Source organism: Xenia sp. Carnegie-2017, unplaced genomic scaffold, assembly GCF_021976095.1.
Source record: "Xenia sp. Carnegie-2017 unplaced genomic scaffold, XeniaSp_v1 HiC_scaffold_1, whole genome shotgun sequence".
Taxonomy (NCBI): Eukaryota; Metazoa; Cnidaria; class Anthozoa; order Malacalcyonacea; family Xeniidae; genus Xenia; species Xenia sp. Carnegie-2017.
Genome location: NW_025813402.1, coordinates 6,071,442 through 6,098,944, shown reverse-complemented (window position 1 = coordinate 6,098,944; position 27,503 = coordinate 6,071,442). Strand labels below are relative to the sequence as shown.

General features: G+C 34.1%; 1 protein-coding gene and 1 long non-coding RNA gene across 2 annotated transcripts; one reads left to right on the top strand and one right to left on the bottom strand.

Annotated features, from left to right (window-relative positions):
- Positions 1 to 4,021: 4,021 nt before the first annotated feature.
- On the top strand, positions 4,022 to 26,684 carry LOC124459517 (dynein axonemal heavy chain 10-like). Its single transcript, XM_047008972.1, has 14 exons — positions 4,022 to 4,099; positions 4,234 to 4,533; positions 4,847 to 4,972; positions 7,281 to 7,551; positions 7,859 to 8,118; positions 8,422 to 8,517; positions 8,744 to 8,915; positions 9,667 to 9,866; positions 10,286 to 10,603; positions 10,793 to 10,896; positions 11,021 to 11,216; positions 11,286 to 11,401; positions 25,658 to 26,204; positions 26,475 to 26,684. Exons 1-14 carry the CDS (start codon positions 4,022 to 4,024, stop codon positions 26,682 to 26,684), a joined length of 2,994 nt encoding a protein of 997 aa, XP_046864928.1.
- On the bottom strand, positions 16,789 to 17,805 carry LOC124442230. The gene is made up of 2 exons (XR_006947184.1): positions 17,718 to 17,805; positions 16,789 to 17,462 (listed from the first exon to the last, which is right to left on the bottom strand). It is a non-coding gene; the product is annotated as an uncharacterized LOC124442230 (long non-coding RNA).
- Positions 26,685 to 27,503: the final 819 nt, after the last annotated feature.

Below are 27,503 nucleotides of genomic sequence, written 5' to 3'. Positions count from 1 at the left end.
GATAGTTTTATACATTTGATCAATGATCGTGCATGCACTTATAAAATATTTTCCAATTTCATACCTCTTGATTAATGATTAATTGAGCATTTTACATGAAACCGATCGTCGAAATTCGTCTGTACGCTCTTCTCTGTGAAGATAGTGTCACTTGTTTGATGATGTAAAATAGGAAATGTCTTGGATTGAAGCTATTAGAGTTAAACTTAGTTCGTTTGTTAAGCCGACAAACTTTACTGTACTTTACTGTACAAACTTTACTAGATAATGAAAATTGCTCATTGTCTATTATTCCTACCGAGTTCGTCACTTGACTGTATGCATGTTATTCAACACAAAGATTAAAGTTTAAATTTCATCTTTACTCGAGAGTAAAATAAAAATATTGAAGTATTATTTAGCCTTGAGGAATCCACGTTTTATGAACAACTTAATTTAGCCATAATTAAACTCATAGCTTAATAAGGGTTGAAATACTTTCTTCACAAATGCTAAAATACTTGCTTAACAAAAGTTGAATCATTCATTTATCATAATATTAAAGCTGATGTAGAAATCGCAGCTCGAGTAAATTTCACTTGGCCATAACGAATGTCTGTGTGAGAGTTGAATACACCTCTTGAAAGTTTTGTTGAATGTCCAGAAATTATGGTTGCTTGGAGCACATTGTGTGCTGATGAATTTTTGCCATATTTTGAACAAAAAAATAGACTATAAGTTTGCAAAAATATTTTAGATGAAAGTTTCAAGCCAAATAAGACAGTTGACTTGTTTGTGAATCATGAAAATTAAATGTCTGGAATGCATTTAATGAGAAGTGAGAGCTCCCTTAACTTTCAATTCCTTTTCACGTTCGTTTTCTCCGTTTCGGCCATATCAACTTTTCACATTTCTTATAAAGAAGCACTTGTAAAGGGCAGGGGGGAGTTCATAGGATTTTTTACAATATTTTGTGGTCATGACAAAAATACGACGTACGACAAGGTTCTCGTCTTCACCAAATACAAAGTTAAAGAAATCGCTCGAGTTAAAGAAACCCAAATTCCCATCAAACATCAGAATTTAATGCAATCGCCAGCATTACATGGGACGACAAATGAATTCCAGGGGTGCAAATGCTTTCTTTATAACCTGCAATTTTCCCTAGTTGGTAATCATGGCCAATTTTCTTATTAAGTAAAGCTCGTCGTTATTGCTCTCAGTAAAATAAGTTTATATTATCCATTTTTGATTGTTGTCTGTTGATCATTAAAATTTTTTCAAACGAACATAAAAATATGCACCGCCAGGCTTTCTAGAACTAAAGTATTTTTGCTTACTGCTATTTCCTTAAAAAAAAATATATGTGCAGAATTCTTTAATCCCAAGTGCTAAAAAATACATTTTTCCTTAGCCTCGAGGCAAAGTCAGTCCAGGGTTAGGAAAGTTTGAAATGTCTGTACGACATGTTTAATTGAACCTGGACAGAATATTCAACATTCGTACTCTTTGTTTCAATCTGGAGTTCAAACATGACTTTAAAGTCGAAATTGCTCAACCTCTCCTTGCGTCCGTTTGCGATATATTGTGAACCAGGTAAATTCTTTCTTCACAGCTCGCCGATTTCGAGATAGTAGCGAATTGCATTTCTACATACGTAATATTAGAAATTGAAAGAATGACCATTTGATTGTTGTACGTGTCTATTTTCCTTCAACATTTTTATGGAAAATGAGTCCTGATCAATTTTCCACAACTTGTGCTATTTTGCACGATGATTTTTTTTTAGTTGACCTACAGCATTTACCCTTCATTAAAAAAAAACGGGTATTGGAAGAGACGTGCTATTGGACGTTTTGTATATTTAATAGCCGCGTTCCCAATTTCAAGAACAACAATCAAATGTCAATTAAGCGTAAGTGAAGTTCAATAAAACAACAGTTTAATTTTCATGCCATGAATTAACTTTCAAAACAAAAAATTAAATAACATATATATCGTTTGCAACTCAAGCTTTACCATGTATTGACTATCTATCTACATGTAATAATCTATCTGCACTCAAGTTTGTTGATAAGTAATTGATTAGACATTCTCTTCACAATTATTACCATTACGTCTACTCTCTTCCTTTTCGCATCCATCCAGTTGTGTATAGCTGCCTGTTTTTCCATGTGTAACTTTACTCATTGGCAAAAATACGATGTTGTTATTTGATTCTGCTTTGTAAGCTACACTTTCACTATATTTTGTTTCGTATGTTTTCATTTTGTCACTTGTGGTTTCTTGGTGAGAATTAATTTTCTTTGAGAAAAAGCAAATGATTAGGACGATGATGAAAATCACAAGTAAGGCAAAAAATGCTCCAAATATCACAGTAAGTTTGATGTTTGGCACTAGAAAACAAAAAAAAAACATAGACAATATGTTCCATAAAATGAACTTTAGTAGTTTAAAAGCAATTGTAAAAAGGCACTGCTTATTTCTAATTCAATTTTTGGCACATGCATTTGAGTTCAAACCATAAATGGTTTTACTTTCGAAGGATTTGGGGAAAAACTAATTATTTAACATAAAACACCACAATTATCTGGATTTGAGATCACAACACTGAAACGACACTCATTTATGATGCCGTATACACACATGTTTCGTCTGCAACACCATTGACATTGGTAAAGTTTTTGGAAGTGTATTTTGAACACACTAGATCACAACCAGGCACATCGTTAGCTTTGTTGCATAAATTACAACTGTAATTTTCTGTAAACATGAAAGAAATACAATTACTACAAGTAAGAAATTCCTTACTATGCCCTATTTAATAGTCTTTCGTTACCTTTCATCAATTTGCCAACCAATAAAATATCTTCAATTGTCAACAATTGGGAAGAAAGATTCCAGTATCTTTCAATGTCATGTATCTTTTCAGCGATGTTGAGTATATTCATCCTTGGAAATGATGATTGAATTTGGAATAACTTCATGCCCAATAGATCCAAAATAACATTGCTAATCTGTAGCTCTTGAAATTCGGCAAAAGATAAAATACCAAAGAATTTTGCGATGTTTTTGAGATGAATAAACTTTATGAAGATGTCAATGTTATATTTTGCAATCAGTTTTTTCATTGACTTGTCCGTGAAATTTCTTGCCACTTCATAAGAGCAATTACTTACGAAATTTGACAAACTTAATACGTTGTATTGAATACCAGGTTGAAGATATTCAATAAAGGCAACAAGTTCTACAATTCGAGCCACTTTTATTTCGATCAATTTGCCTTGCTCTACTTTCATTTGAAGTGTTTTGAAATCCATTTTCAAGGAATACAGCACAGCTAATGACATACGAGTGTAAAAAGCCATTTCAACGATCGTTACATTAAGCAATTCACCATACATCTTAATCGTGAGGTTATAAGGGATTTTGTCAACATTATCTAATTTCCCAAGAAAGATCCGAAACATTGTAGACTTGCAAGTCTCTCTAATGTCCCAAAAATAATGTTTGGCAATATCGATTGGTGTTATTGAGTAGAGTTTAGCAATCGATTGTGGATAAAATGCCCAAGTTCTTACTACATCAACTGGTTTTACAGTCGAATAAAACGCTTTAATGATAGAAAACAGATTTCTGGTGCATAGCTCGTGATGGTCATAATGTGTCGTTATCTGTTTGTGGATTTCTTCAATATTCATGGTATTCATTTTTCGCAATTGAAAATCTTCTCCTAATGGTTAAAAATTGCCAAAGTCTCAATTCATTGAGAAGCAAAAAGTCGTTTTGGAGACACCAAGGGTTTTTTATATCGTAAGGGTTTGGTCATTTAATTTATCACAAGCTCATCTTAAGTATATTGGCAGCCTGAATTTTACATCCGTATATGAATTGCAGCTTTTATGGAAACGGCCTTACCTGACATAACTTTATCAATGAATGGCATAAACTGTGACACATTTAAATATACACCATATTTATTTGGTCTTGCGCAACCAATACCCCAACTGACAAGACCATGTACTCTCCACGTGTCTGCATCATGATCATCACATTGCAAAGGCCCACCGCTATCGCCATAGCACGTATCATTCCCTCCTCGAGAGAATCCAGCACAAAAGTACGTATTCGGTATACTGTTGTTGTATGACACATTACTGTTACATCGGCCATTATTACGCTACATGTAATTTGCCGTTCATTTAGGATTGCCATCATTACGCTACATGTAATTTGCCGTTCATTTTATTACAGAAGACAGAGCAGAAAAAAGCTCGCTCGGAAGGACTAATGCGAAGTATAGCGGGTCATGTTCAGGCTTGGCAGGAACAATTGCAAATTTGTGAACGTCATATGGAAACATTAATTGGTGACGCGTTATTGTCTGCTGGCTGCCTTTGCTATCTTGGACTTTTGAAGCAAGAAAAACGCGATCAACTGCTTCAACAATGGATTGTCACTTGTATTGGTGATGAAAATGATGGCGAAAATGATGAAAATGATATCGTGAATGATTGTCGGGACTTGAAACCGAAAGTAACCGCGTGTCCTATGGTAATTAATGATCCATCTCCATTTGACTCTGAAGATGACTACCGCTAAGGTTGTCGAAACGTCAGTCAACAACAACAAAAGCAGTCTTTCTCAGGTCCATACCAACCTGGACGATCTACATCTACAAACATGTATTTATTCACCCAAAACTGTTGTTTTCGTATGTTTTTCACAAAACAGCTGGAATGTCGTTTTTTCTTTCGAATTATGGATGTTTAAGACAAACTATTTGTTGGTTATTTTAACTCATCTTTTCAACTTTTATTAGAACGACATGCTGTTTCATGAGCTACGCTTTTTCACTCCCCTCTAGAAAAACATACTTGAAATGGTGATCAACATGAATGAACATCTTCTGGAGAACGACAAAATATCTGAGAATCTTAAACATTGTGAAGAAACGTGTCGTTTGAGCATACATCAATTAGAAGAATCGAAGGTATAGAAATCAAATGTTTCAATTTTTTATAGAGGTGTTTTTTACATTTTTGGCCATTTTTTTACTTGTTAAGCTATCAGTAAGATATTTGATCGTCATTTTACGTACGGGAATGTAAAACCTACCAAAGATATTTTGTGCAATTAAAATGCCTGAAATGGAAAGCTCTTGCAAAAGATAAACATAAATATTTTGCCCTGCGCGTATCGTGATATTCAACAACTTTTCCCTGAACTGTTCTCGCCATATCCGGGTTAAATAAATGAGAGGAGCGGAATTTTTCAAGTCTTTCCATGCAAATTCCTGAATTTCCCAACATGTCAGATAAGAAAATCCGAATGAAACTGCTAAAACTTTTATGCAATCTTAAGAAAGAAATTTAATGCCTAAATATCGACAATCACCGTGGCTGTTTTTGAATTTCAATGATCTTTTAAATGAAAAAAGCTTAAGCTTATTTTGACGGGTCGCATTTTGTCCAACCAGTGAAGAAAAACGTATAAAATATCTAGTCAATTTCTTACTTCTACAAAAAGTTTATTTAATCTTAATTCTAATTACATTGACTACTTTATTTTATTCTACTTTAATACGATATAACTTTACGATATAATAGTTAAAATTCTTACTTTATAAGTTATTTTACAGTTATAGATTGTATTCACAATATAGATCTTAGAATCAATACATAATTCAATTCAAATTCTATGCAAATAAAATCTATGTAATTAATTGCTGAAAGTCGCTATTTTGTTCATATTAATTGTCTTTCCACCTTGGACAGTGGGCAAGATCCCCAGACGGAAAGCAAAGATATAGTTGAGACTATATCTTTGCTTTCCGTCTGGGGATCTTGCTCATTTTCCCCTGACATTGTAGCATAAATTGGAACAGTATCTTTACTCTTACTGCTGTGAGTTTCCTTCACAAGTTCGACATTTTCACTTTCATTAACTTCCGCCGATGTCGATTCTGTACTTTCCTCGATGTTATCATCGTTATCCTATTCAGAAATGTTTTAATATTCTAAAATGTTTTTGAAGAAATGTTTTTATTTTATTTCTTCCATGAAAATCCCTTGCTTTTTGATTTTGATTTTTTCAAATTTTTTTTGCGTTTCTTCTGCTTCTGGGAATCTTGTTTACTTTTCACTGATGTTGTAGCATTAGTTGAGACTGTATCTTTGCTTTCCGTCTGGGGATCTTGCTCATTTTCCCCTGACATTGTAGCATAAATTGGAACAGTATCTTTACTGTTACTGCTGTGAGTTTCCTTCACAAGTTCGACATTTTCACGTTCATTAACTTCCGCCGATGTCGATTCTGTACTTTCCTCGATGTTATCATCGTTATCCTATTCAGAAAGAAACTCATATTCACTACTTTTTGTTAAGTGGAAAGATTTTTCATAAAACATACTTCACTCTTTTGGAAAATTATTTTATATAAATAGTATCCAAGAAATGCGGATCCAACGGCAGCAATAGTGCCGAGACATACATTTCTTGTCAATCCCATTGTTGAACAACTGTATCACAAATATTTACTCTCGATGAAAAAATAGCTCTGAACTGCTTGATATGTAACCGCAAAATGATGATTAATGAGATTATGACATTTTTAATTGTTTGGCAAGCGCAAATTAACGCGTAGAATCGTTTGTTACGTAATAAAATTCAATGCGCGTGCGCATTTTAATTTTCGCCGTCACGAAATTGAAGTGTATTTTGATATATCTGTGATTTGCCACCGTAAACATCCTCGTTTTCATTCCTGTAGAAACAAGTTTTGCTTCCAAACAGACCTATTGTATTCTGTGAGATGTACAATATTTTATGTTTCCCAACAAATTTTCTTCATGCTGTTTTCTAGTTTTAGCTAATAGCTACCAAGCCTGACAAACCTTGCAAACATTGTCAAAAAGCTGTGTTTCTGCAATAGTATTTTCTTGTTAAATTTAAAGTTAAATTTCGAAGCTAAAAGTCAAATTACTGCAATTATGTTAAAAAGTTAACTCATAAGGAAGCTTTTTATGTATTTTTCACCCAGAACAAAACCTACTTCTCTTTTTTGAGACCGCCAACTGTCATCGGTATCTGATATCTGAAACATTAACTCAACTTTTATTAGGCATCTGGTACCTGAAATATCAACTCATCATTGCTCATGACTGTTGTTTTAATCAGTAGTTGATCCTCTATTTCTTTAAAACTATTTTTTATCACCTGGTGTGATGTAATAGAACAATCTCAACGAATCTGTTTTATTTAGAATAATAATTTTCACGGTATTTTTTATTCTTCAACTAGGCACTACAAGCAATATCAAAAGACAAGGCCGAAGACTACACACATGTTTCAGAACACGCTGCCGCAATATCTCTTATTATATCTAGCCTACCCCAATTGAATGTCTATTACCAGACACCGTTTCATACGCTCATTGACCTTGTAAAGGACGTTATTAAACAACGAAGACGAGGAAAGCAATCATCTGGCTCGTCATTGGCACGATCTACCGAACTAATTACCTATATCACTAGAGCTATATGCAAAAAAATGGCTAAATCTCTCTATTTAGGTATGCTTATTCACCATGCCATTGTTGTAGACACTAGGAATATTCAGTGCAAAGTAGTTAATGTACCATTTTCGCAAATTATTGCAAAAATTTTACAACATACATTTGTTTTAGTAGTAAAGAGATGTGCTAGTGATTCTGATGAAAGATGGAAGCTTGATGAAATAATTTTAAAAACCTTTATTATTAGATTAACCGTTCATGCACGCGCGAAATCTATTGTTTACATTAAAGATGAGCGCACCGACACTAACATATCAAGCTATACATGAAAGAATGATATCCTATCTATTCTGTCCATTTTCAGATCATTACAACGTGTTTACGATTTTGGTTGCTGTTAAAAAGCTTCAGCTTGCTGGACTGTTAAGTACAGAAGAATGGAAAATGTTTTACGAAACGCATCCAAGCCCAGATGCGTCTACTGACGTTGAGGATTCTGATATCCCCGATTGGATTGAAACTTCAGTTTGGAATCAAGTCTGCAGTCTTGATAGGTTGCAAGGATTTCAAGGATTAAAAAAGGCGATTAAAAGGAACGATGCATTGTGGAAAGAATATTTTGATGTAATATATCTTGTCTATTTTTTTTCATTGTATCGCAGCAAGCTAGAATCTTTACTCTTTCATCTTTTATCCTTTCAATTAGTTTGTGAATACAAAAATATTTGCATAGCGGGAGTAAAAAGTTGTGCCAAACACGCTACGCTACTGACCAGAATCCCTGTAAAAAATAAGAAAATCCCTCCGTGCTCCGTATATTTAATGTTGAAATGTTAAATAATCAAACCATAAATTTCTCATTGAAATTAGAAAGAAATTGATCTCACTGCAAGCATTTCTTATGTTTTTTTTTTTTACATATTTCAGCTACCGCCGACGTTAATGGCCCCTGTGCCAAGCAACATGCGTCAATTGTCTTTATTTCAACGAGCCCTTCTTTGGAAAGTGTTTAAAATGAAAAATGTAAGTTTATGTATTTTACGTGAATAGCATCCTGTCGTGACTCGCTGGAACATAATAACTACAATATTGTTGTTTTAAAAGAAGGGACTTTTGGACGGCATCTAAGGCAAAAGTGACAAAAAATTGAATAGTTCACGATTTATTATGTTAATGGCTTGGACGTAGGTCCATGTTTCAAAAACGTCGCTTGCATAGGATTAAATTGAATATTTTAATTATCATTAAGCTACGCGAAATCTGTAAAGAACTTGTTCTCTCACAACTTGGTACAAGTGCGACAACTGTACCAAATCTATCCATGGATATTGTGTACCAAGAATCGACTTGTATTACTCCAGTTTTGTTCTTTTTACCAGATTCGTTATTCTCAGAGGACTGGAGAAAACAGAATATAAAAGGTTTGTTTAGATTTTGCGTTCGTTTCAACGGTTGCCGTGATGATTGAGCATTATTTTATGTAATCGACAAGGAGAATTTAAAGTGCCCCAATGCAGCAAAAAAATTTTGTTTGCGATACTAAAATTAGATGTAATGTCTTACGTATCGGTAAAACAATTTTCAAATTTGTTTGAATCTTCTTCTTATTGTGGCTTAAAGTTGCCATTCAACCATTCAACGGACCTTGTCCGTCGTGGCACGAAGACTGGGTCGAGCAAATTCTTATATATCATCCATGGTAGTTGTATATACATCTTGTGTTGAGAAGTCATTTGCATGACGTCACAAAAGTAAGTCGTTCCAGACTCTTCGGACGACGGACACGGTCCATTAAAAGGAGTTTTTTTTGCCAACTTCAAATAGCCATTGAAATGAGATAATTTAAACTGAACATTTAAAAACTTTTTTCACTGATACGTTGAACATCACACCCAATTTAAATATTGCAAACAACAATTTTTTCTGCATTTGCTGCCTTAATGGATTTGTTCGTTTAGAAGTAATTCATTTTAATGAGAGAACTGTTTGAGATTTTAGCAGTCTGCGAGTGTTGAATAGTTGTAGTGATCGTGCTTACAGTTATTACGGTTCCTTTACATGAATACTACATGAAGTTTTCATGTTTCTTTTACCATTTGAACCCACCATTGACGTAATTTCCTATGACTGTGGCCTGTCGTAAAATCACTTGTGTTTTAATTCCCAATTTAGATCCAGTTGATGAAATTTTAGCTCTTGCCAGACGACTAAAGCATGATGCTAACTTACGCATTGTCGATGTTTGTCATGAGAATCAGTTGTCTGAAGCGCACAAACTTTTACGAAATGCATGTCAACGAGGCACTTGGGTGATCATAAAAAATTGCCATTTTGCGTCTCACTGGTCCCCGGAAATTATGGATATTTTTTATGTAAGTTAATGTACAGGATGCTTAAAAGAATAAAGTTGTTTATGGTTATTGAAAGGGCTGTGACTCCATTATCTAACTTAGGTGCATGTTTTGTTACATATGTTTTGTTTTCCTTGAGAATTCTGTGAAATGCGTGACATTTTGTTCATTTAGCATCTTTTTTATAATCTTTATGCTTTCCAATCTTAAGTTGATTTCGTTTTTTGGTCAACGTTTTGAGCCAGTTTTTTTGTTCGTCATTTTCTTCAAAGTCGACAAGGCTTTTTTTGTAAATTTCACATTTAGTCATCTTGGTCGTTTTCTATGAAGTCAGCAAGGCATTTTAGTCAATTGTGTATGCAGTCATCTTCATTGTTACGGTTGAATAATTCTCATGTCTGCGCATGTTTAATGATGTTACTACGAAATTTCATTTTCAGCAAGTTACCTTGAGCAGTAGCAAAGAACATATCACTGGCAAGCATGGCTTATTTGAAAGAGAAACTGCTCTGTACACTGTGACGTCATACGCCTTTGACCAATCATTGATTATGCATCCTCATTTCCGTCTTTGGTTGATCACGACGCCTACATCTGGAACCCCATTACCGGCGGTTATTATACGTTACAGTATGAAAATAGCTTGGGACGACAAACTGTCCCATGATGCCACATGTCGACAGTCTTTTCTCACACTATGGAATAAACATAAGCATTCTAATATCAATTTGAAGGAGCTTGAATCCTTAGATGTGAAGGTAAAAATTGTTATGAAGTATGTTTCATTTTATAATCGTTTGTTTTTCTTGCAATATTTCAAAAATTGGTTTAAAACGTCATTAGGAACTTCATTATCGAAGTTCAAAACATCTTGTTTTTCTTTTAACATTTATTCCATGTTGTACTAGTCCGAACAACTTCTCAAAAGAAAAATCCATCTCTTTCAGGCTGACCCTTTATCTTACTATTTTGCACCGTTGGCAATACTTCATTCAGTTCTCCATCAGCGCTGTAAATATGGTTCTCGTGGATTTAATATTCCCTATCATTGGTGAGTTTTTCTTTACACTTGTTGCGATGGAACGCCGTATGTATCTTTATGTATCTAAAAGTCGTGTATATTTCGGCTAATGTATAGCTGGCAAAAGTTTTATAAGAGTTTTAATATTGAACAGGAGCGACCAGGATCTCGTTTGGGGCTATCAATCTACGCTTCTGTTAAAGTCATTTGTTAAAGCTGCTAGCAGAAAAATGGCTATGATGCAAGATATGGGTATTTTGTATTGCGGTCAAGTTCTTAATATGTTCGACTGCTCCACGATCACTGCTTTGGCTGAGAAAGATTTTGTATCTTCAAATGATCCTGAAAAAGTATTTACATTCAAAGACTCGTGAATGTGTAAAATGTCGTAATAACAATAACTTTGGTTTTCGTTCTAGGAGCAACAATCTGATCAGCTTGATATTCTCCTTAATTCCACTCCTATTGAGATCTCTTTGGATGACATTGGGATAAATAGTTGTGTGGATGAAAGTGAAAATCTGCATTGTGGCAGGTAAGATCTGTAGTATATCTTTAACATTTACATTACTTCATGTTAATTGGGAAAAAATGTCGTATATGGAAGCACTTTCACGGATGGAAGTCATGTGATTATTTGTGTTGACGTCATGAAATGGATCGACATTTTGCTTGTTTTTTGTGTTAGGGTTATTTATAGAATCAAAACCTATACAAGCAAAGGAAACGATTCATAAAAATTATTAAATTTTTCATTTAGACCACTGACTTCTATTTTGCAGAAACAGACATTTCAGCGATGAAAAGGAACTTAAACACTACTTTGATGAAACGTGACATTTGTAATGTCTCAGCTGGAAGATGTTATTTAACTGTACTTGTCATCAGAAAACCTGGATTCGAAACTTGTTTTTGTTAATAAGTAAATATGAAGAGAATTATTCTAGATATTTCTGGAACTCTAAAGCATTTGATTGGTCAAAAGAACTGGAACACGAAATGCGAAAAAAAAACACACAATTTGCTCCAGTCCAAGTGTGATTTTGAACTCCAGAAATATTTGAACGTCAAAATATTTAACTGGACACACAATTTTACGTTGTTTGAATTATAAAATGAATTATTTTTCTGTTACTACACAGTTGATGGCTGAACAAAGCACGCCAAACATAAATGCCCACGATGCTGTCTACATCGACGGATTTGTTATTCGCAATGCATCATGGAATGAAAATGAAAGATGTGTCGATAAACTCCGGGAAGCTGGGAATCAGAGAATGCCAACATTTGTTTTAAAACCATTGGAAGAAAGCTTACATGTTGTGAAAAGTAAACGTAAACATAAAGAGCTAAGAATTCCAGTTTACCTAAAGGAAAATCATATTAATGGACTCGAAACTGTTCCTGTTTTATCATTTATGACACTTTCGTCGAAATTGTCGCCGAATATGTGCAAACGACAACAGGTTTTCATTACTAGTGCGACTTTATGACATTTTTTATTATTCCTTTGGCAGTTTTTTTAATTATTCTTTGAAACATTGTATTTTATATGTAGACAGACTGTGGATTTATAAATGTACCATTTTTTTAATTGACAGCTATGAACTGAGTACATATATAACTTTTACAGAATGGCAGGCCACCATCTGTTATTTGAATCATGTACTTTATGTAAGTTTTGATTTTATTTAATTAAAGCTGAGTGATTTGGTTGAATTGTTGTCTTAATAATAGATCATGGATGATCACGATTGATGAATATAGCTGGGTTAAATTTTATGCTATACATTTAAGTTATTTTAACTGCGTTTTGCTCGTTGCTTTCAATGAAAAACCAAGCTGGTCTCTTCAGAAATAAATACGGCGTCAAATTTTGTGAAGTGACTTTTTATTTGCTAAAGAAAAGATTACTTTACTGAAGAAAACAATCATAAATGAACACTTTCGAATTTTGCAGCGGGCATTAAAAAAACCTACCTCGATTTAACTTACTTTTCTTTATCAGCTAAGCGCAATTTGGGAAGCATAACTTTAAATATAATTTACAATGTTGGTGGTCTGATTTCAAGTTGTATTTTTCTCATCAACGTGGGTGTGAGACACTGTTTGATAATATCACATCATGATAGCACAGAATAGACATCTAACAGAAGGCCCACTCTGCTAAAATCGTGGCGTATTTTTTCACTACGCATGCGTGATTTCCCAGCAAGATACTTTCACGAAATCAATATGGAATAGTATTGCACGATAATGTTATTTTACTAATAATTCACGTTTAAAGCAAAAGTTTGCCGAAATTTTTACAAAATGTTATCATCTTGCAAAGACGATGAGTTCCAAGCTTTTGTAGTGCAAAACGATGTATTTGTTAAAACATCTATATTTTCTATTGCGATCTCCTTAGAACTTGCTTCAGAAAAGTAGGGGACACGAACATCAAAAGTTCCGAGATGAGTGGACCTTAAGATATCTATTCTGTGATGCAGATTGCAAATCAGGAATTCAAAGCACGCAAAACCTTGAGCTTATTGAGTCTATGGAGCGGTTTGAGTTCTTTTATATGAACTTAGGTCTTATCTTGACTTGCAACCATTCTCTTGAGATTTGCCAAACAATGTTGCTCGCCCACGCCGGCTGTTGCCAACGATAACTCTGATAAAATATTCTTTTGTATCAGACCACCAACATGGCTGAATTGCAAGTCAAGAATAGCGTTCCCAACAGCAATTAATGCTCCAATCGATTTTTGAAACCCCATGTATACGAAACTCTGAGCAGTGATTAATAATATTGCTTCAGAATGCACTCAATAGAAGCCTAATTCTGCTGCTTTTGATTATTTCCTCCATATATTACATCATGTTGACAAATCTCGATTACTTGTACTGTTCGTCGTGCATGTTAACATGTATTTTATCCCTCTGGCACCAACAAACAACTGAGGCATTCAAATTTAACAATGAAATCGTTAACGTCGACTTCAGACGCTTTCTTGGGGTTGTCCCCGTACTTGAAATTAATTCGTCACGCGTGCCTGTCGCAAATACGCAATTGTGGTGACAAATGCTCTTTTGAAGAACCATGAAGACAGTCATCGGTCATCCAATGCAGTCTTTGAAGACATATTACAAACTTTCATCGACCGCTGGCTTTCGTCCACGTTGTATTCAAGGTTAGCCAGACGTTCATGGATAGTTTTATACATTTGATCAATGATCGTGCATGCACTTATAAAATATTTTCCAATTTCATACCTCTTGATTAATGATTAATTGAGCATTTTACATGAAACCGATCGTCGAAATTCGTCTGTACGCTGTTCTCTGTGAATATAGTGTCACTTGTTTGATGATGTAAAATAGGAAATGTCTTAGATTGAAGCTATTAGAGTTAAACTTAGTTCACTGTACTTTACTGTACTTTACTGTACTTTACTGTACAAACTTTACTAGATAATGAAAATTGCTCATTGTCTATTATTCCTACCGAGTTCGCCACTTGACTGTATTCATGTTATTCAACACAAAGATTAAGGTTTAAATTTCATCTTCACTCGAGAGTAAAATAAAAATATTGAAGTATTATTTAGCCTTGAGGAATCAAAGTTTTATGAACAACTTAATTTAGCCATAATTAAACTCATAGCTTAATAAGGGTTGAAATACTTTCTTCACAAATGCTAAAATACTTGCTTAACAAAAGTTGAATCATTCATTTATCATAATATTAAAGCTGATGTAGAAATCGCAGCTCGAGTAAATTTTACTTGGCCATGATGAATGTCTGTGTGAGAGTTGAATACATCTCTTGAAAGTTTTGTTGAATGTCCAGAAATTATGGTTGCTTGGAGCACATTGTGTGCTGATGAATCTTTGCTATATTTTGAACAAAAAAATAGACAATAAATTTGCAAAAAGATTTTAGATGAAAGTTTCAAGCCAAATAAGACAGTTGACTTGTTTGTGAATCATGAAAGTTAAATGTCTGGAATGCATTTAATGAGAAGTGAGAGCTCCCTTAACTTTCAATTCGTTTTCACGTTCGTTTTCTCCGATTCGGCCATATCAACTTTTCACATTTCTTATAAAGAAGCACTTGTAAACGGCAGGGGGAAGCTCATAGGATTTTTTACAATATTTTGTGGTCATGACAAAAATACGACGTACGTCAAGGTTGTCGTCTTCACTAAATACAACTCGCTCGAGTCAAAGAAACCCAAATTCCCATCAAACATCAGAATTTAATGCAATCGCCAGCATTACATGGGACTACAAATGAATTCCGGGGGGGTGCAAATGCTTTCTTTATAACCTGCAATTATCCCTGGTTGGTAATCATGGCCAATTTTCTTATTAAGTAAAGCTCGTCGTTATTGCTCTCAGTAAATTAAGTTTATATTATCCATTTTTGATTGATGTCTGTTGATCATTAAAATTTTTTCCAACGAACAGAAAAATATGCACCACCAGGTTTTCTAGAACTAAAGTATTTTTGCTTACTGCTATTTCCTTGAAAAAAATATATGTGCAGAATTCTTTAATCCCAAGTGCTAAAAAATATATTTTTCTTTAGCCTCGAGGCAAAGTCAGTCCAGGAATAGGAAAGTTTGAAATGTCTGTACGACATGTTTAATTGAACCTGGACAGAATATTCAACATTCGTACTCATTTGTTTCAATCTGGAGTTCAAACATGACTTTAAAGTCGAAATTGTGAACCAGGTAAGTTCTTTCTTCACAGCTTGCCGATTTCGAGATAGGAGCGAATTGCATTTCTACATACGTAATATTAGAAATTGAAAGAATGACCATTGATTGTTTGTACGTGTCTATTTTTCTTCAACATTTTTATGCAAAATGAGTCCCGATCGATTTTCCACAACTTGTGCTATTTTGCACGATGATTTTTTTGTAGTTGACCTACAGCATTTACCCTTCATTAAAAGAAAACGGGTATTCGATGAGACGTGTTACTGGACGTGTTGTATATTTAATAGCCGCGTTCCCAATTTCAAGAACAGCAATCAAATGTCAATTAAGCGTAAGTGAAGTTCAATAAAACAACAGTTTAATTTTCATGCCATGAATTAACTTTCGATTGAGCGACAGAAACAACAGTATTGTATTGAATTTAGCGTTTTGTTCTCGTGTAGTTGTACACAACGGCTGCTCAGTATGTCTCAAATATACTACGTCTATAGTTAATCACCAACGCAGGATATTTTCTGTTCAGACTAAGGGGGACGATGCAACCGTCAAAGGTGTGAGACTTGAATTGTGGTCCGAAGGCATTCCCCTTCGAAAAAATGTTTGATTGTTTTTTCTTTAAGACTCTATTTCTTTCAGGTAGGTTTAATAAAAATCTAAAAGCCCCGCGCTTTTAGAAGGGCAGTTTTATGTTTAATGTATCAAAAAGTGTATTTTAGTCAATCTTATAGACTGCGATGATTGAAGATTACTACCTCGACTTTTCTTTTTGACCGTTTACGGAAAGCAACGAAGGAGCAACGCACTATTTTCATTGCTGTTTGAAATTAGATTCATTGCCCACTCCACTCCTTTTCATTTAAATTCTCGAAATTGGTCTTTGGAATATTGGGGGGGGGACACTTCCCTTCAGTTCCCTCGCTGGCAACGCCACTGGTTTCAATTATCAGCTTTTCCCAAATATGAACAAAATTCGGATTGCTTTAACTCGTGTTAAATTGAAAATGATATGTTATTCAAGTTACATTCGTGTCTTGCTTATTGTTGCTTGTATTAATGTGCGTTTTTGTTTGTATCGCTCATTTGAAAGTTTAAAAATGGAATGAATGAAGTCGTTGTTTCAGTGAACTTCTCTTGCTCTTATTGAAATTAGAAAAGCTTTCTACAACTCGCCCTTTTGAATATCCTTTTCTCTAATACATGAAGCTGGATTCAACGTGAGACTACTGTTTATTTTCTGTTTGAAATGGAGAAAGCGTTAAAAGTTCCAATCGTGAAATTCCAATTGCATTATAATTACAGAATAGGTTTAAAAAATCGTCTCCAAACATACCCACGCACGCTTGCAATATTTACAACGAATATAAATTAAGGTGGCCTCATGTTACGGCTATAAATATTAATGTTTGGTGGTGGCAACAAGAAACATAAATACATTCACGTAAATTACATCAATTTCAAAACAAAAAATTAAATAACATATATATCGTTTGCAACTCAAGCTTTACCATGTATTGACTATCTATCTACATGTTATAATCTATCTGCACTCAAGTTTGTTGATAAGTAATTGATTAGACATTCTCTTCACAATTATTACCATTACGTCTACTCTCTTCCTTTTCGCATCCATCCAGTTGTGTATAGCTGCCTGTTTTTCCATGTGTAACTTTACTCATTGGCAAAAATACGATGTTGTTATTTGATTCTGCTTTGTAAGCTACACTTTCACTATATTTTGTTTCGTATGTTTTCATTTTGTCACTTGTGGTTTCTTGGTGAGAATTAATTTTCTTTGAGAAAAAGCAAATGATTAGGACGATGATGAAAATCACAAGTAAGGCAAAAAATGCTCCAAATATCACAGTAAGTTTGATGTTTGGCACTAGAAAACAAAAAAAGAAAAACATAGACAATATGTTCCATAAAATGAACTTTAGTAGTTTAAAAGCAATTGTAAAAAGGCACTGCTTATTTCTAATTCAATTTTTTGGCACATGCATTTGAGTTCAAACCATAAATGGTTTTACTTTCGAAGGATTTGGGGAAAAACTAATTATTTAACATAAAAACACCACAATTATCTGGATTTGAGATCACAACACTGAAACGACACTCATTTATGATGCCGTATACACACATGTTTCGTCTGCAACACCATTGACATTGGTAAAGTTTTTGGAAGTGTATTTTGAACACACTAGATCACAACCAGGCACATCGTTAGCTTTGTTGCATAAATTACAACTGTAATTTTCTGTAAACATGAAAGAAATACAATTACTACAAGTAAGAAATTCCTTACTATGCCCTATTTAATAGTCTTTCGTTACCTTTCATCAATTTGCCAACCAATAAAATATCTTCAATTGTCAACAATTGGGAAGAAAGATTCCAGTATCTTTCAATGTCATGTATCTTTTCAGCGATGTTGAGTATATTCATCCTTGGAAATGATGATTGAATTTGGAATAACTTCATGCCCAATAGATCCAAAATAACATTGCTAATCTGTAGCTCTTGAAATTCGGCAAAAGATAAAATACCAAAGAATTTTGCGATGTTTTGAGATGAATAAACTTTATGAAGATGTCAATGTTATATTTTGCAATCAGTTTTTTCATTGACTTGTCCGTGAAATTTCTTGCCACTTCATAAGAGCAATTACTTACGAAATTTGACAAACTTAATACGTTGTATTGAATACCAGGTTGAAGATATTCAATAAAGGCAACAAGTTCTACAATTCGAGCCACTTTTATTTCGATCAATTTGCCTTGCTCTACTTTCATTTGAAGTGTTTTGAAATCCATTTTCAAGGAATACAGCACAGCTAATGACATACGAGTGTAAAAAGCCATTTCAACGATCGTTACATTAAGCAATTCACCATACATCTTAATCGTGAGGTTATAAGGGATTTTGTCAACATTATCTAATTTCCCAAGAAAGATCCGAAACATTGTAGACTTGCAAGTCTCTCTAATGTCCCAAAAATAATGTTTGGCAATATCGATTGGTGTTATTGAGTAGAGTTTAGCAATCGATTGTGGATAAAATGCCCAAGTTCTTACTACATCAACTGGTTTTACAGTCGAATAAAACGCTTTAATGATAGAAAACAGATTTCTGGTGCATAGCTCGTGATGGTCATAATGTGTCGTTATCTGTTTGTGGATTTCTTCAATATTCATGGTATTCATTTTTCGCAATTGAAAATCTTCTCCTAATGGTTAAAAATTGCCAAAGTCTCAATTCATTGAGAAGCAAAAAGTCGTTTTGGAGACACCAAGGGTTTTTTATATCGTAAGGGTTTGGTCATTTAATTTATCACAAGCTCATCTTAAGTATATTGGCAGCCTGAATTTTACATCCGTATATGAATTGCAGCTTTTATGGAAACGGCCTTACCTGACATAACTTTATCAATGAATGGCATAAACTGTGACACATTTAAATATACACCATATTTATTTGGTCTTGCGCAACCAATACCCCAACTGACAAGACCATGTACTCTCCACGTGTCTGCATCATGATCATCACATTGCAAAGGCCCACCGCTATCGCCATAGCACGTATCATTCCCTCCTCGAGAGAATCCAGCACAAAAGTACGTATTCGGTATACTGTTGTTGTATGACACATTACTGTTACATCGGCCATTATTACGCTACATGTAATTTGCCGTTCATTTAGGATTGCCATCATTACGCTACATGTAATTTGCCGTTCATTTTATTACAGAAGACAGAGCAGAAAAAAGCTCGCTCGGAAGGACTAATGCGAAGTATAGCGGGTCATGTTCAGGCTTGGCAGGAACAATTGCAAATTTGTGAACGTCATATGGAAACATTAATTGGTGACGCGTTATTGTCTGCTGGCTGCCTTTGCTATCTTGGACTTTTGAAGCAAGAAAAACGCGATCAACTGCTTCAACAATGGATTGTCACTTGTATTGGTGATGAAAATGATGGCGAAAATGATGAAAATGATATCGTGAATGATTGTCGGGACTTGAAACCGAAAGTAACCGCGTGTCCTATGGTAATTAATGATCCATCTCCATTTGACTCTGAAGATGACTACCGCTAAGGTTGTCGAAACGTCAGTCAACAACAACAAAAGCAGTCTTTCTCAGGTCCATACCAACCTGGACGATCTACATCTACAAACATGTATTTATTCACCCAAAACTGTTGTTTTCGTATGTTTTTCACAAAACAGCTGGAATGTCGTTTTTTCTTTCGAATTATGGATGTTTAAGACAAACTATTTGTTGGTTATTTTAACTCATCTTTTCAACTTTTATTAGAACGACATGCTGTTTCATGAGCTACGCTTTTTTTCACTCCCCTCTAGAAAAACATACTTGAAATGGTGATCAACATGAATGAACATCTTCTGGAGAACGACAAAATATCTGAGAATCTTAAACATTGTGAAGAAACGTGTCGTTTGAGCATACATCAATTAGAAGAATCGAAGGTATAGAAATCAAATGTTTCAATTTTTTATAGAGGTGTTTTTTACATTTTTGGCCATTTTTTTACTTGTTAAGCTATCAGTAAGATATTTGATCGTCATTTTACGTACGGGAATGTAAAACCTACCAAAGATATTTTGTGCAATTAAAATGCCTGAAATGGAAAGCTCTTGCAAAAGATAAACATAAATATTTTGCCCTGCGCGTATCGTGATATTCAACAACTTTTCCCTGAACTGTTCTCGCCATATCCGGGTTAAATAAATGAGAGGAGCGGAATTTTTCAAGTCTTTCCATGCAAATTCCTGAATTTCCCAACATGTCAGATAAGAAAATCCGAATGAAACTGCTAAAACTTTTATGCAATCTTAAGAAAGAAATTTAATGCCTAAATATCGACAATCACCGTGGCTGTTTTTGAATTTCAATGATCTTTTAAATGAAAAAAGCTTAAGCTTATTTTGACGGGTCGCATTTTGTCCAACCAGTGAAGAAAAACGTATAAAATATCTAGTCAATTTCTTACTTCTACAAAAAGTTTATTTAATCTTAATTCTAATTACATTGACTACTTTATTTTATTCTACTTTAATACGATATAACTTTACGATATAATAGTTAAAATTCTTACTTTATAAGTTATTTTACAGTTATAGATTGTATTCACAATATAGATCTTAGAATCAATACATAATTCAATTCAAATTCTATGCAAATAAAATCTATGTAATTAATTGCTGAAAGTCGCTATTTTGTTCATATTAATTGTCTTTCCACCTTGGACAGTGGGCAAGATCCCCAGACGGAAAGCAAAGATATAGTTGAGACTATATCTTTGCTTTCCGTCTGGATCTTCATCCCTGACATTGTAGCATAAATTGGAACAGTATCTTTACTCTTACTGCTGTGAGTTTCCTTCACAAGTTCGACATTTTCACTTTCATTAACTTCCGCCGATGTCGATTCTGTACTTTCCTCGATGTTATCATCGTTATCCTATTCAGAAATGTTTTAATATTCTAAAATGTTTTTGAAGAAATGTTTTTATTTTATTTCTTCCATGAAAATCCCTTGCTTTTGATTTTGATTTTTTCAAATTTTTTTTGCGTTTCTTCTGCTTCTGGGAATCTTGTTTACTTTTCACTGATGTTGTAGCATTAGTTGAGACTGTATCTTTGCTTTCCGTCTGGGGATCTTGCTCATTTTCCCCTGACATTGTAGCATAAATTGGAACAGTATCTTTACTGTTACTGCTGTGAGTTTCCTTCACAAGTTCGACATTTTCACGTTCATTAACTTCCGCCGATGTCGATTCTGTACTTTCCTCGATGTTATCATCGTTATCCTATTCAGAAAGAAACTCATATTCACTACTTTTTGTTAAGTGGAAAGATTTTTCATAAAACATACTTCACTCTTTTGGAAAATATTTTTATATAAATAGTATCCAAGAAATGCGGATCCAACGGCAGCAATAGTGCCGAGACATACATTTCTTGTCAATCCCATTGTTGAACAACTGTATCACAAATATTTACTCTCGATGAAAAAATAGCTCTGAACTGCTTGATATGTAACCGCAAAATGATGATTAATGAGATTATGACATTTTTAATTGTTTGGCAAGCGCAAATTAACGCGTAGAATCGTTTGTTACGTAATAAAATTCAATGCGCGTGCGCATTTTAATTTTCGCCGTCACGAAATTGAAGTGTATTTTGATATATCTGTGATTTGCCACCGTAAACATCCTCGTTTTCATTCCTGTAGAAACAAGTTTTGCTTCCAAACAGACCTATTGTATTCTGTGAGATGTACAATATTTTATGTTTCCCAACAAATTTTCTTCATGCTGTTTTCTAGTTTTAGCTAATAGCTACCAAGCCTGACAAACCTTGCAAACATTGTCAAAAAAGCTGTGTTTCTGCAATAGTATTTTCTTGTTAAATTTAAAGTTAAATTTCGAAGCTAAAAGTCAAATTACTGCAATTATGTTAAAAAGTTAACTCATAAGGAAGCTTTTTATGTATTTTTCACCAAGAACAAAACCTACTTCTCTTTTTTGAGACCGCCAACTGTCATCGGTATCTGATATCTGAAACATTAACTCAACTTTTATTAGGCATCTGGTACCTGAAATATCAACTCATCATTGCTCATGACTGTTGTTTTAATCAGTAGTTGATCCTCTATTTCTTTAAAACTATTTTTTATCACCTGGTGTGATGTAATAGAACAATCTCAACGAATCTGTTTTATTTAGAATAATAATTTTCACGGTATTTTTTTATTCTTCAACTAGGCACTACAAGCAATATCAAAAGACAAGGCCGAAGACTACACACATGTTTCAGAACACGCTGCCGCAATATCTCTTATTATATCTAGCCTACCCCAATTGAATGTCTATTACCAGACACCGTTTCATACGCTCATTGACCTTGTAAAGGACGTTATTAAACAACGAAGACGAGGAAAGCAATCATCTGGCTCGTCATTGGCACGATCTACCGAACTAATTACCTATATCACTAGAGCTATATGCAAAAAAATGGCTAAATCTCTCTATTTAGGTATGCTTATTCACCATGCCATTGTTGTAGACACTAGGAATATTCAGTGCAAAGTAGTTAATGTACCATTTTCGCAAATTATTGCAAAAATTTTACAACATACATTTGTTTTAGTAGTAAAGAGATGTGCTAGTGATTCTGATGAAAGATGGAAGCTTGATGAAATAATTTTAAAAACCTTTATTATTAGATTAACCGTTCATGCACGCGCGAAATCTATTGTTTACATTAAAGATGAGCGCACCGACACTAACATATCAAGCTATACATGAAAGAATGATATCCTATCTATGCTGTCCATTTTCAGATCATTACAACGTGTTTACGATTTTGGTTGCTGTTAAAAAGCTTCAGCTTGCTGGACTGTTAAGTACAGAAGAATGGAAAATGTTTTACGAAACGCATCCAAGCCCAGATGCGTCTACTGACGTTGAGGATTCTGATATCCCCGATTGGATTGAAACTTCAGTTTGGAATCAAGTCTGCAGTCTTGATAGGTTGCAAGGATTTCAAGGATTAAAAAAGGCGATTAAAAGGAACGATGCATTGTGGAAAGAATATTTTGATGTAATATATCTTGTCTATTTTTTTTCATTGTATCGCAGCAAGTTAGAATCTTTACTCTTTCATCTTTTATCGTTTCAATTAGTTTGTGAATACAAAAATATTTGCAAAGCGAGAGTAAAAAGTTGTGCCAAACACGCTACGCTACTGACCAGAATCCCTGTAAAAAATAAAAAAATCCCTCCATACTCTGTATATTTAATGTTGAAATGTTAAATAATCAAACCATAAATTTCTCATTGAAATTAGAAAGAAATTGATCTCACTGCAAGCATTTCTTATGTTGTTTTTTTTACATATTTCAGCTACCGCCGACGTTAATGGCCCCTGTACCAAGCAACATGCGTCAATTGTCTTTATTTCAACGAGCCCTTCTTTGGAAAGTGTTTAAAATGAAAAATGTAAGTTTATGTATTTTATGTGAATAGCATCCTGTCGTGACTCGCTGGAACATAATAACTACAATATTGTTGTTTTAAAAGAAGGGACTTTTGGACGGCATCTAAGGCAAAAGTGACAAAAAATTGAATAGTTCACGATTTATTATGTTAATGGCTTGGACGTAGGTCCATGTTTCAAAAACGTCGCTTGCATAGGATACTCATGCCTTGGATGAATTAAATTAAATTAATTTAAAAATTTTGATTAATATTAAGCTACGCGAAATCTGTAAAGAACTTGTTCTCTCACAACTTGGTACAAGTGCGACAACTGTACCAAATCTATCCATGGATATTGTGTACCAAGAATCGTCTTGTATTACTCCAGTTTTGTTCTTTTTACCAAATTCGTTATTCTCAGAAGACTGGAGAAAACAGAATATAAAAGGTTTGTTTAGATTTTGCGTTCGTTTCAACGGTTGCCGTGATGATTGAGCATTATTTTATGTAATCGACAAGGAGAATTTAAAGTGCCCCAATGCAGCAAAAAATTTTGTTTGCGATACTAAAACTAGATGTTATGTCTTACGTATCGGTAAAACAATTTTCAAATTTGTTTGAATCGTCTTCTTATGGTGGCTTAAAGTTGCCATTCAACCATTCAACGGACCTTGTCCGTCGTGGCACAGACTGGGTCGAGCAAATTCTTATATATCATCCATGGTAGTTGTATATACATCTTGTGTTGAGTAGTCCTTTGCATGACGTCACAAAAGTAAGTCGTTCCAGACTCTTCGGACGACGGACACGGTCCATTAAAAGGAGTTTTTTTTGCCAACTTCAAACAGCCATTGAAATGTGATAATTTCAACTGAACATTTAAAAACTTTTTTCACTGATACGTTGAACATCTCACCCAATTTAAATATTGCAAACAACAATTTTTTTCTTCATTTGCTGCCTTAATGGATTTGTTCGTTTAGAAGTAATTCATTTAATGAGAGAACTGTTTGAGATTGTAGCAGTCTGCGAGTGTTGAATAGTTGTAGTGATCGTGCTTACAGTTATTACGGTTCCTTTACATGAATACTACATGAAGTTTTCATGTTTCTTTTATCATTTGAACCCATCATTGACGTAATTTCCTATGAACTTCTCAAAGTAAAATCCATCTCTTTCAGGCTGACCCTTTATCTTACTATTTTGCACCGTTGGCAATACTTCATTCAGTTCTCCATCAGCGCTGTAAATATTTCTCGTGGATTTAATATTCCCTATCATTGGTGAGTTTTTCTTTACACTTGTTGCGATGGAACGCCGTATGTATCTTTATGTATCTAAAAGTCGTGTATATTTCGGCTAATGTATAGCTGGCAAAAGTTTTATAAGAGTTTTTAATATTGAACAGGAGCGACCAGGATCTCGTTTGGGGCTATCAATCTACGCTTCTGTTAAAGTCATTTGTTAAAGCTGCTAGCAGAAAAATGGCTATGATGCAAGATATGGGTATTTTGTATTGCGGTCAAGTTCTTAATATGTTCGACTGCTCCACGATCACTGCTTTGGCTGAGAAATATTTTGTATCTCCTAATGATCCTGAAAAAGTATGTACATTAAAAGACTCGTGAATGTGTAAATTGTCGTAATAACAACAACTTTGGTTTTCGTTCTAGGAGCAACAATCTGATCAGCTCGATATTCTCCTTAATTCCACTCCTATTGAGATCTCATTGGATGACATTGGGATAAATAGATGTGTGGATGAAAGTGAAAATCTGCATTGTGGCAGGTAAGATCTGTAGTATATCTTTAACATTTACATTACTTCATGTTAAGTGGGAAAAAATGTCGTATATGGAAGCACTTTCACGGATGGAAGTCATGTGATTATTTGTGTTGACGTCATGAAATGGATCAGCATTTTGCTTGTTTTTTGTGTTAGGGTTATTTATAGAATCAAAACCTATACATGCAAAAGGAAACGATTCATAAACAAAATTATTATTTTTTGGAAATTTTTCTTTATTTAGACCAGGGGAAAATACTGAGAGTATGACTTATAGAATCTATTTTGCAGAAAAATGGTTTCAGACATCGCTTCAGCGATGAAAAGTACACAAATAACTCGTGTTTGGTTCAAGCCGGTGCAAGTTTTTAAAGACCTGTTGGTTTCCTTTCGAGATACCAAATCGAACTTAAACAGTGGTAATGAAGACTCTACTCTTGATGAAACGTATTTCATGTCTTTTTTGAAGAAGGAATTAAGAACATTTGTAATTTCTCTTGAAAAAATGGCGTCTCAGCTGGAAGATGTTATTTTGGCGCTCGAAGGAAGAATAAATTTCTCTTCAATAATGTATGAAATTGTGAAAGACTTGTCATCAGAGTTGGTTCCTCAAACCTGGATTCAATATCCTAATAATCGTTTGAAACTAAACCAATGGATGACCTCACTAAAAGAGAAGATTGAGGCGATTAATAAGTATGTCCAATATGAAGAGAATTCTCCTTTAGTTCTAGATATTTCTGTCTTCACCAATAAGAACTCTATGCTTCAAGCTCTTGTATTTGATTGGTCAAAAAGAACTGGACTGCCACCTCACGAAATGGATGTTATTTTCGAGGTTTGTGTGTTCCTTTAAATGGTGTTAGTCTCTAATTCTTCGTGAGTTTTGACAGAAATTAATGATTTTCAAATGAGTCAACCACTAGCAAAGCCAGCCAGAATTGTATGTAATGCAACCTCTTAGGAGACAGTCGAAGTCAAGTGTGATTTTTGACATCTTAATGACCACGATGCTCCAGAAATATTTAAATGTCCAAAATATTTAACTGGACACACAATTTTACGTTGTTTGAATTATAAAATGAATTATTTTTCTGTTACTATACAGTTGATGGCTGAACAAAGCACGCCAAACATAAATGTCCACGATGCTGTCTACATCGACGGATTTGTTATTCGCAATGCATCATGGAATGAAGATGAAAGATGTGTCGATAAACTCCGGGAAGCTGGGAATCAGAGAATGCCAACATTTGTTTTAAAACCATCGGAAGGAAGCTTACATGTTGTGAAAAGTAAAGTAAACATAAAGAGCTAAGAATTCCAGTTTACCTGAAGGAAAATCATTTAATGGACTCGAAACTGTTCCTGTTTTATCATTTATGACACTTTCGTCGAAATTGTCGCCGAATATGTGCAAACGACAACAGGTTTTCATTACTAGTGCGACTTTATGACATTTTTTATTATTCCTTTGGCAGTTTTTTTATTTATTCTTTGAAACATTGTATTTTATATGTAGACAGACTGTGCATTTATAGATGTAACATTTTTTTAATTGACAGCTATGAACTGAGTACATGTATAACTTTTACAGAATGGCAGGCCACCATCTGTTATTTGAATCATGTACTTTATGTAAGTTTTGATTTTATTTAATTAAAGCTGAGTGATTTGTTGAATTGTTGTCTTAATAATAGATCATGGATGATCACGATTGATGAATATAGCTGGGTTAAATTTTATGCTATACATTTAAGTTATTTTAACTGCGTTTCGCTCGTTGCTTTCAATGAAAACCAAGCTGGTCTCTTCAGAAATAAATAAATAAATACGGCGTGAAATTTTGTGAAGTGACTTTTATTTGCTAAAGAAAAGATTACTTTACTGAAGAAAACAATCATAAATGAACACTTTCGAATTTTGCAGCGGGCATTGAAAAAACCTACCTCGATTTAACTTACTTTTCTTTATCAGCTAAGCGCAATTTGGGAAGCATAACTTTAAATATAATTTACAATGTTGGTGGTCTGATTTCAAGTTGTATTTTTCTCATCAACGTGGGTGTGAGACACTGTTTGATAATATCAAATCATGATAGCACAGAATAGACATCTAACAGAAGGCCCACTCTGCT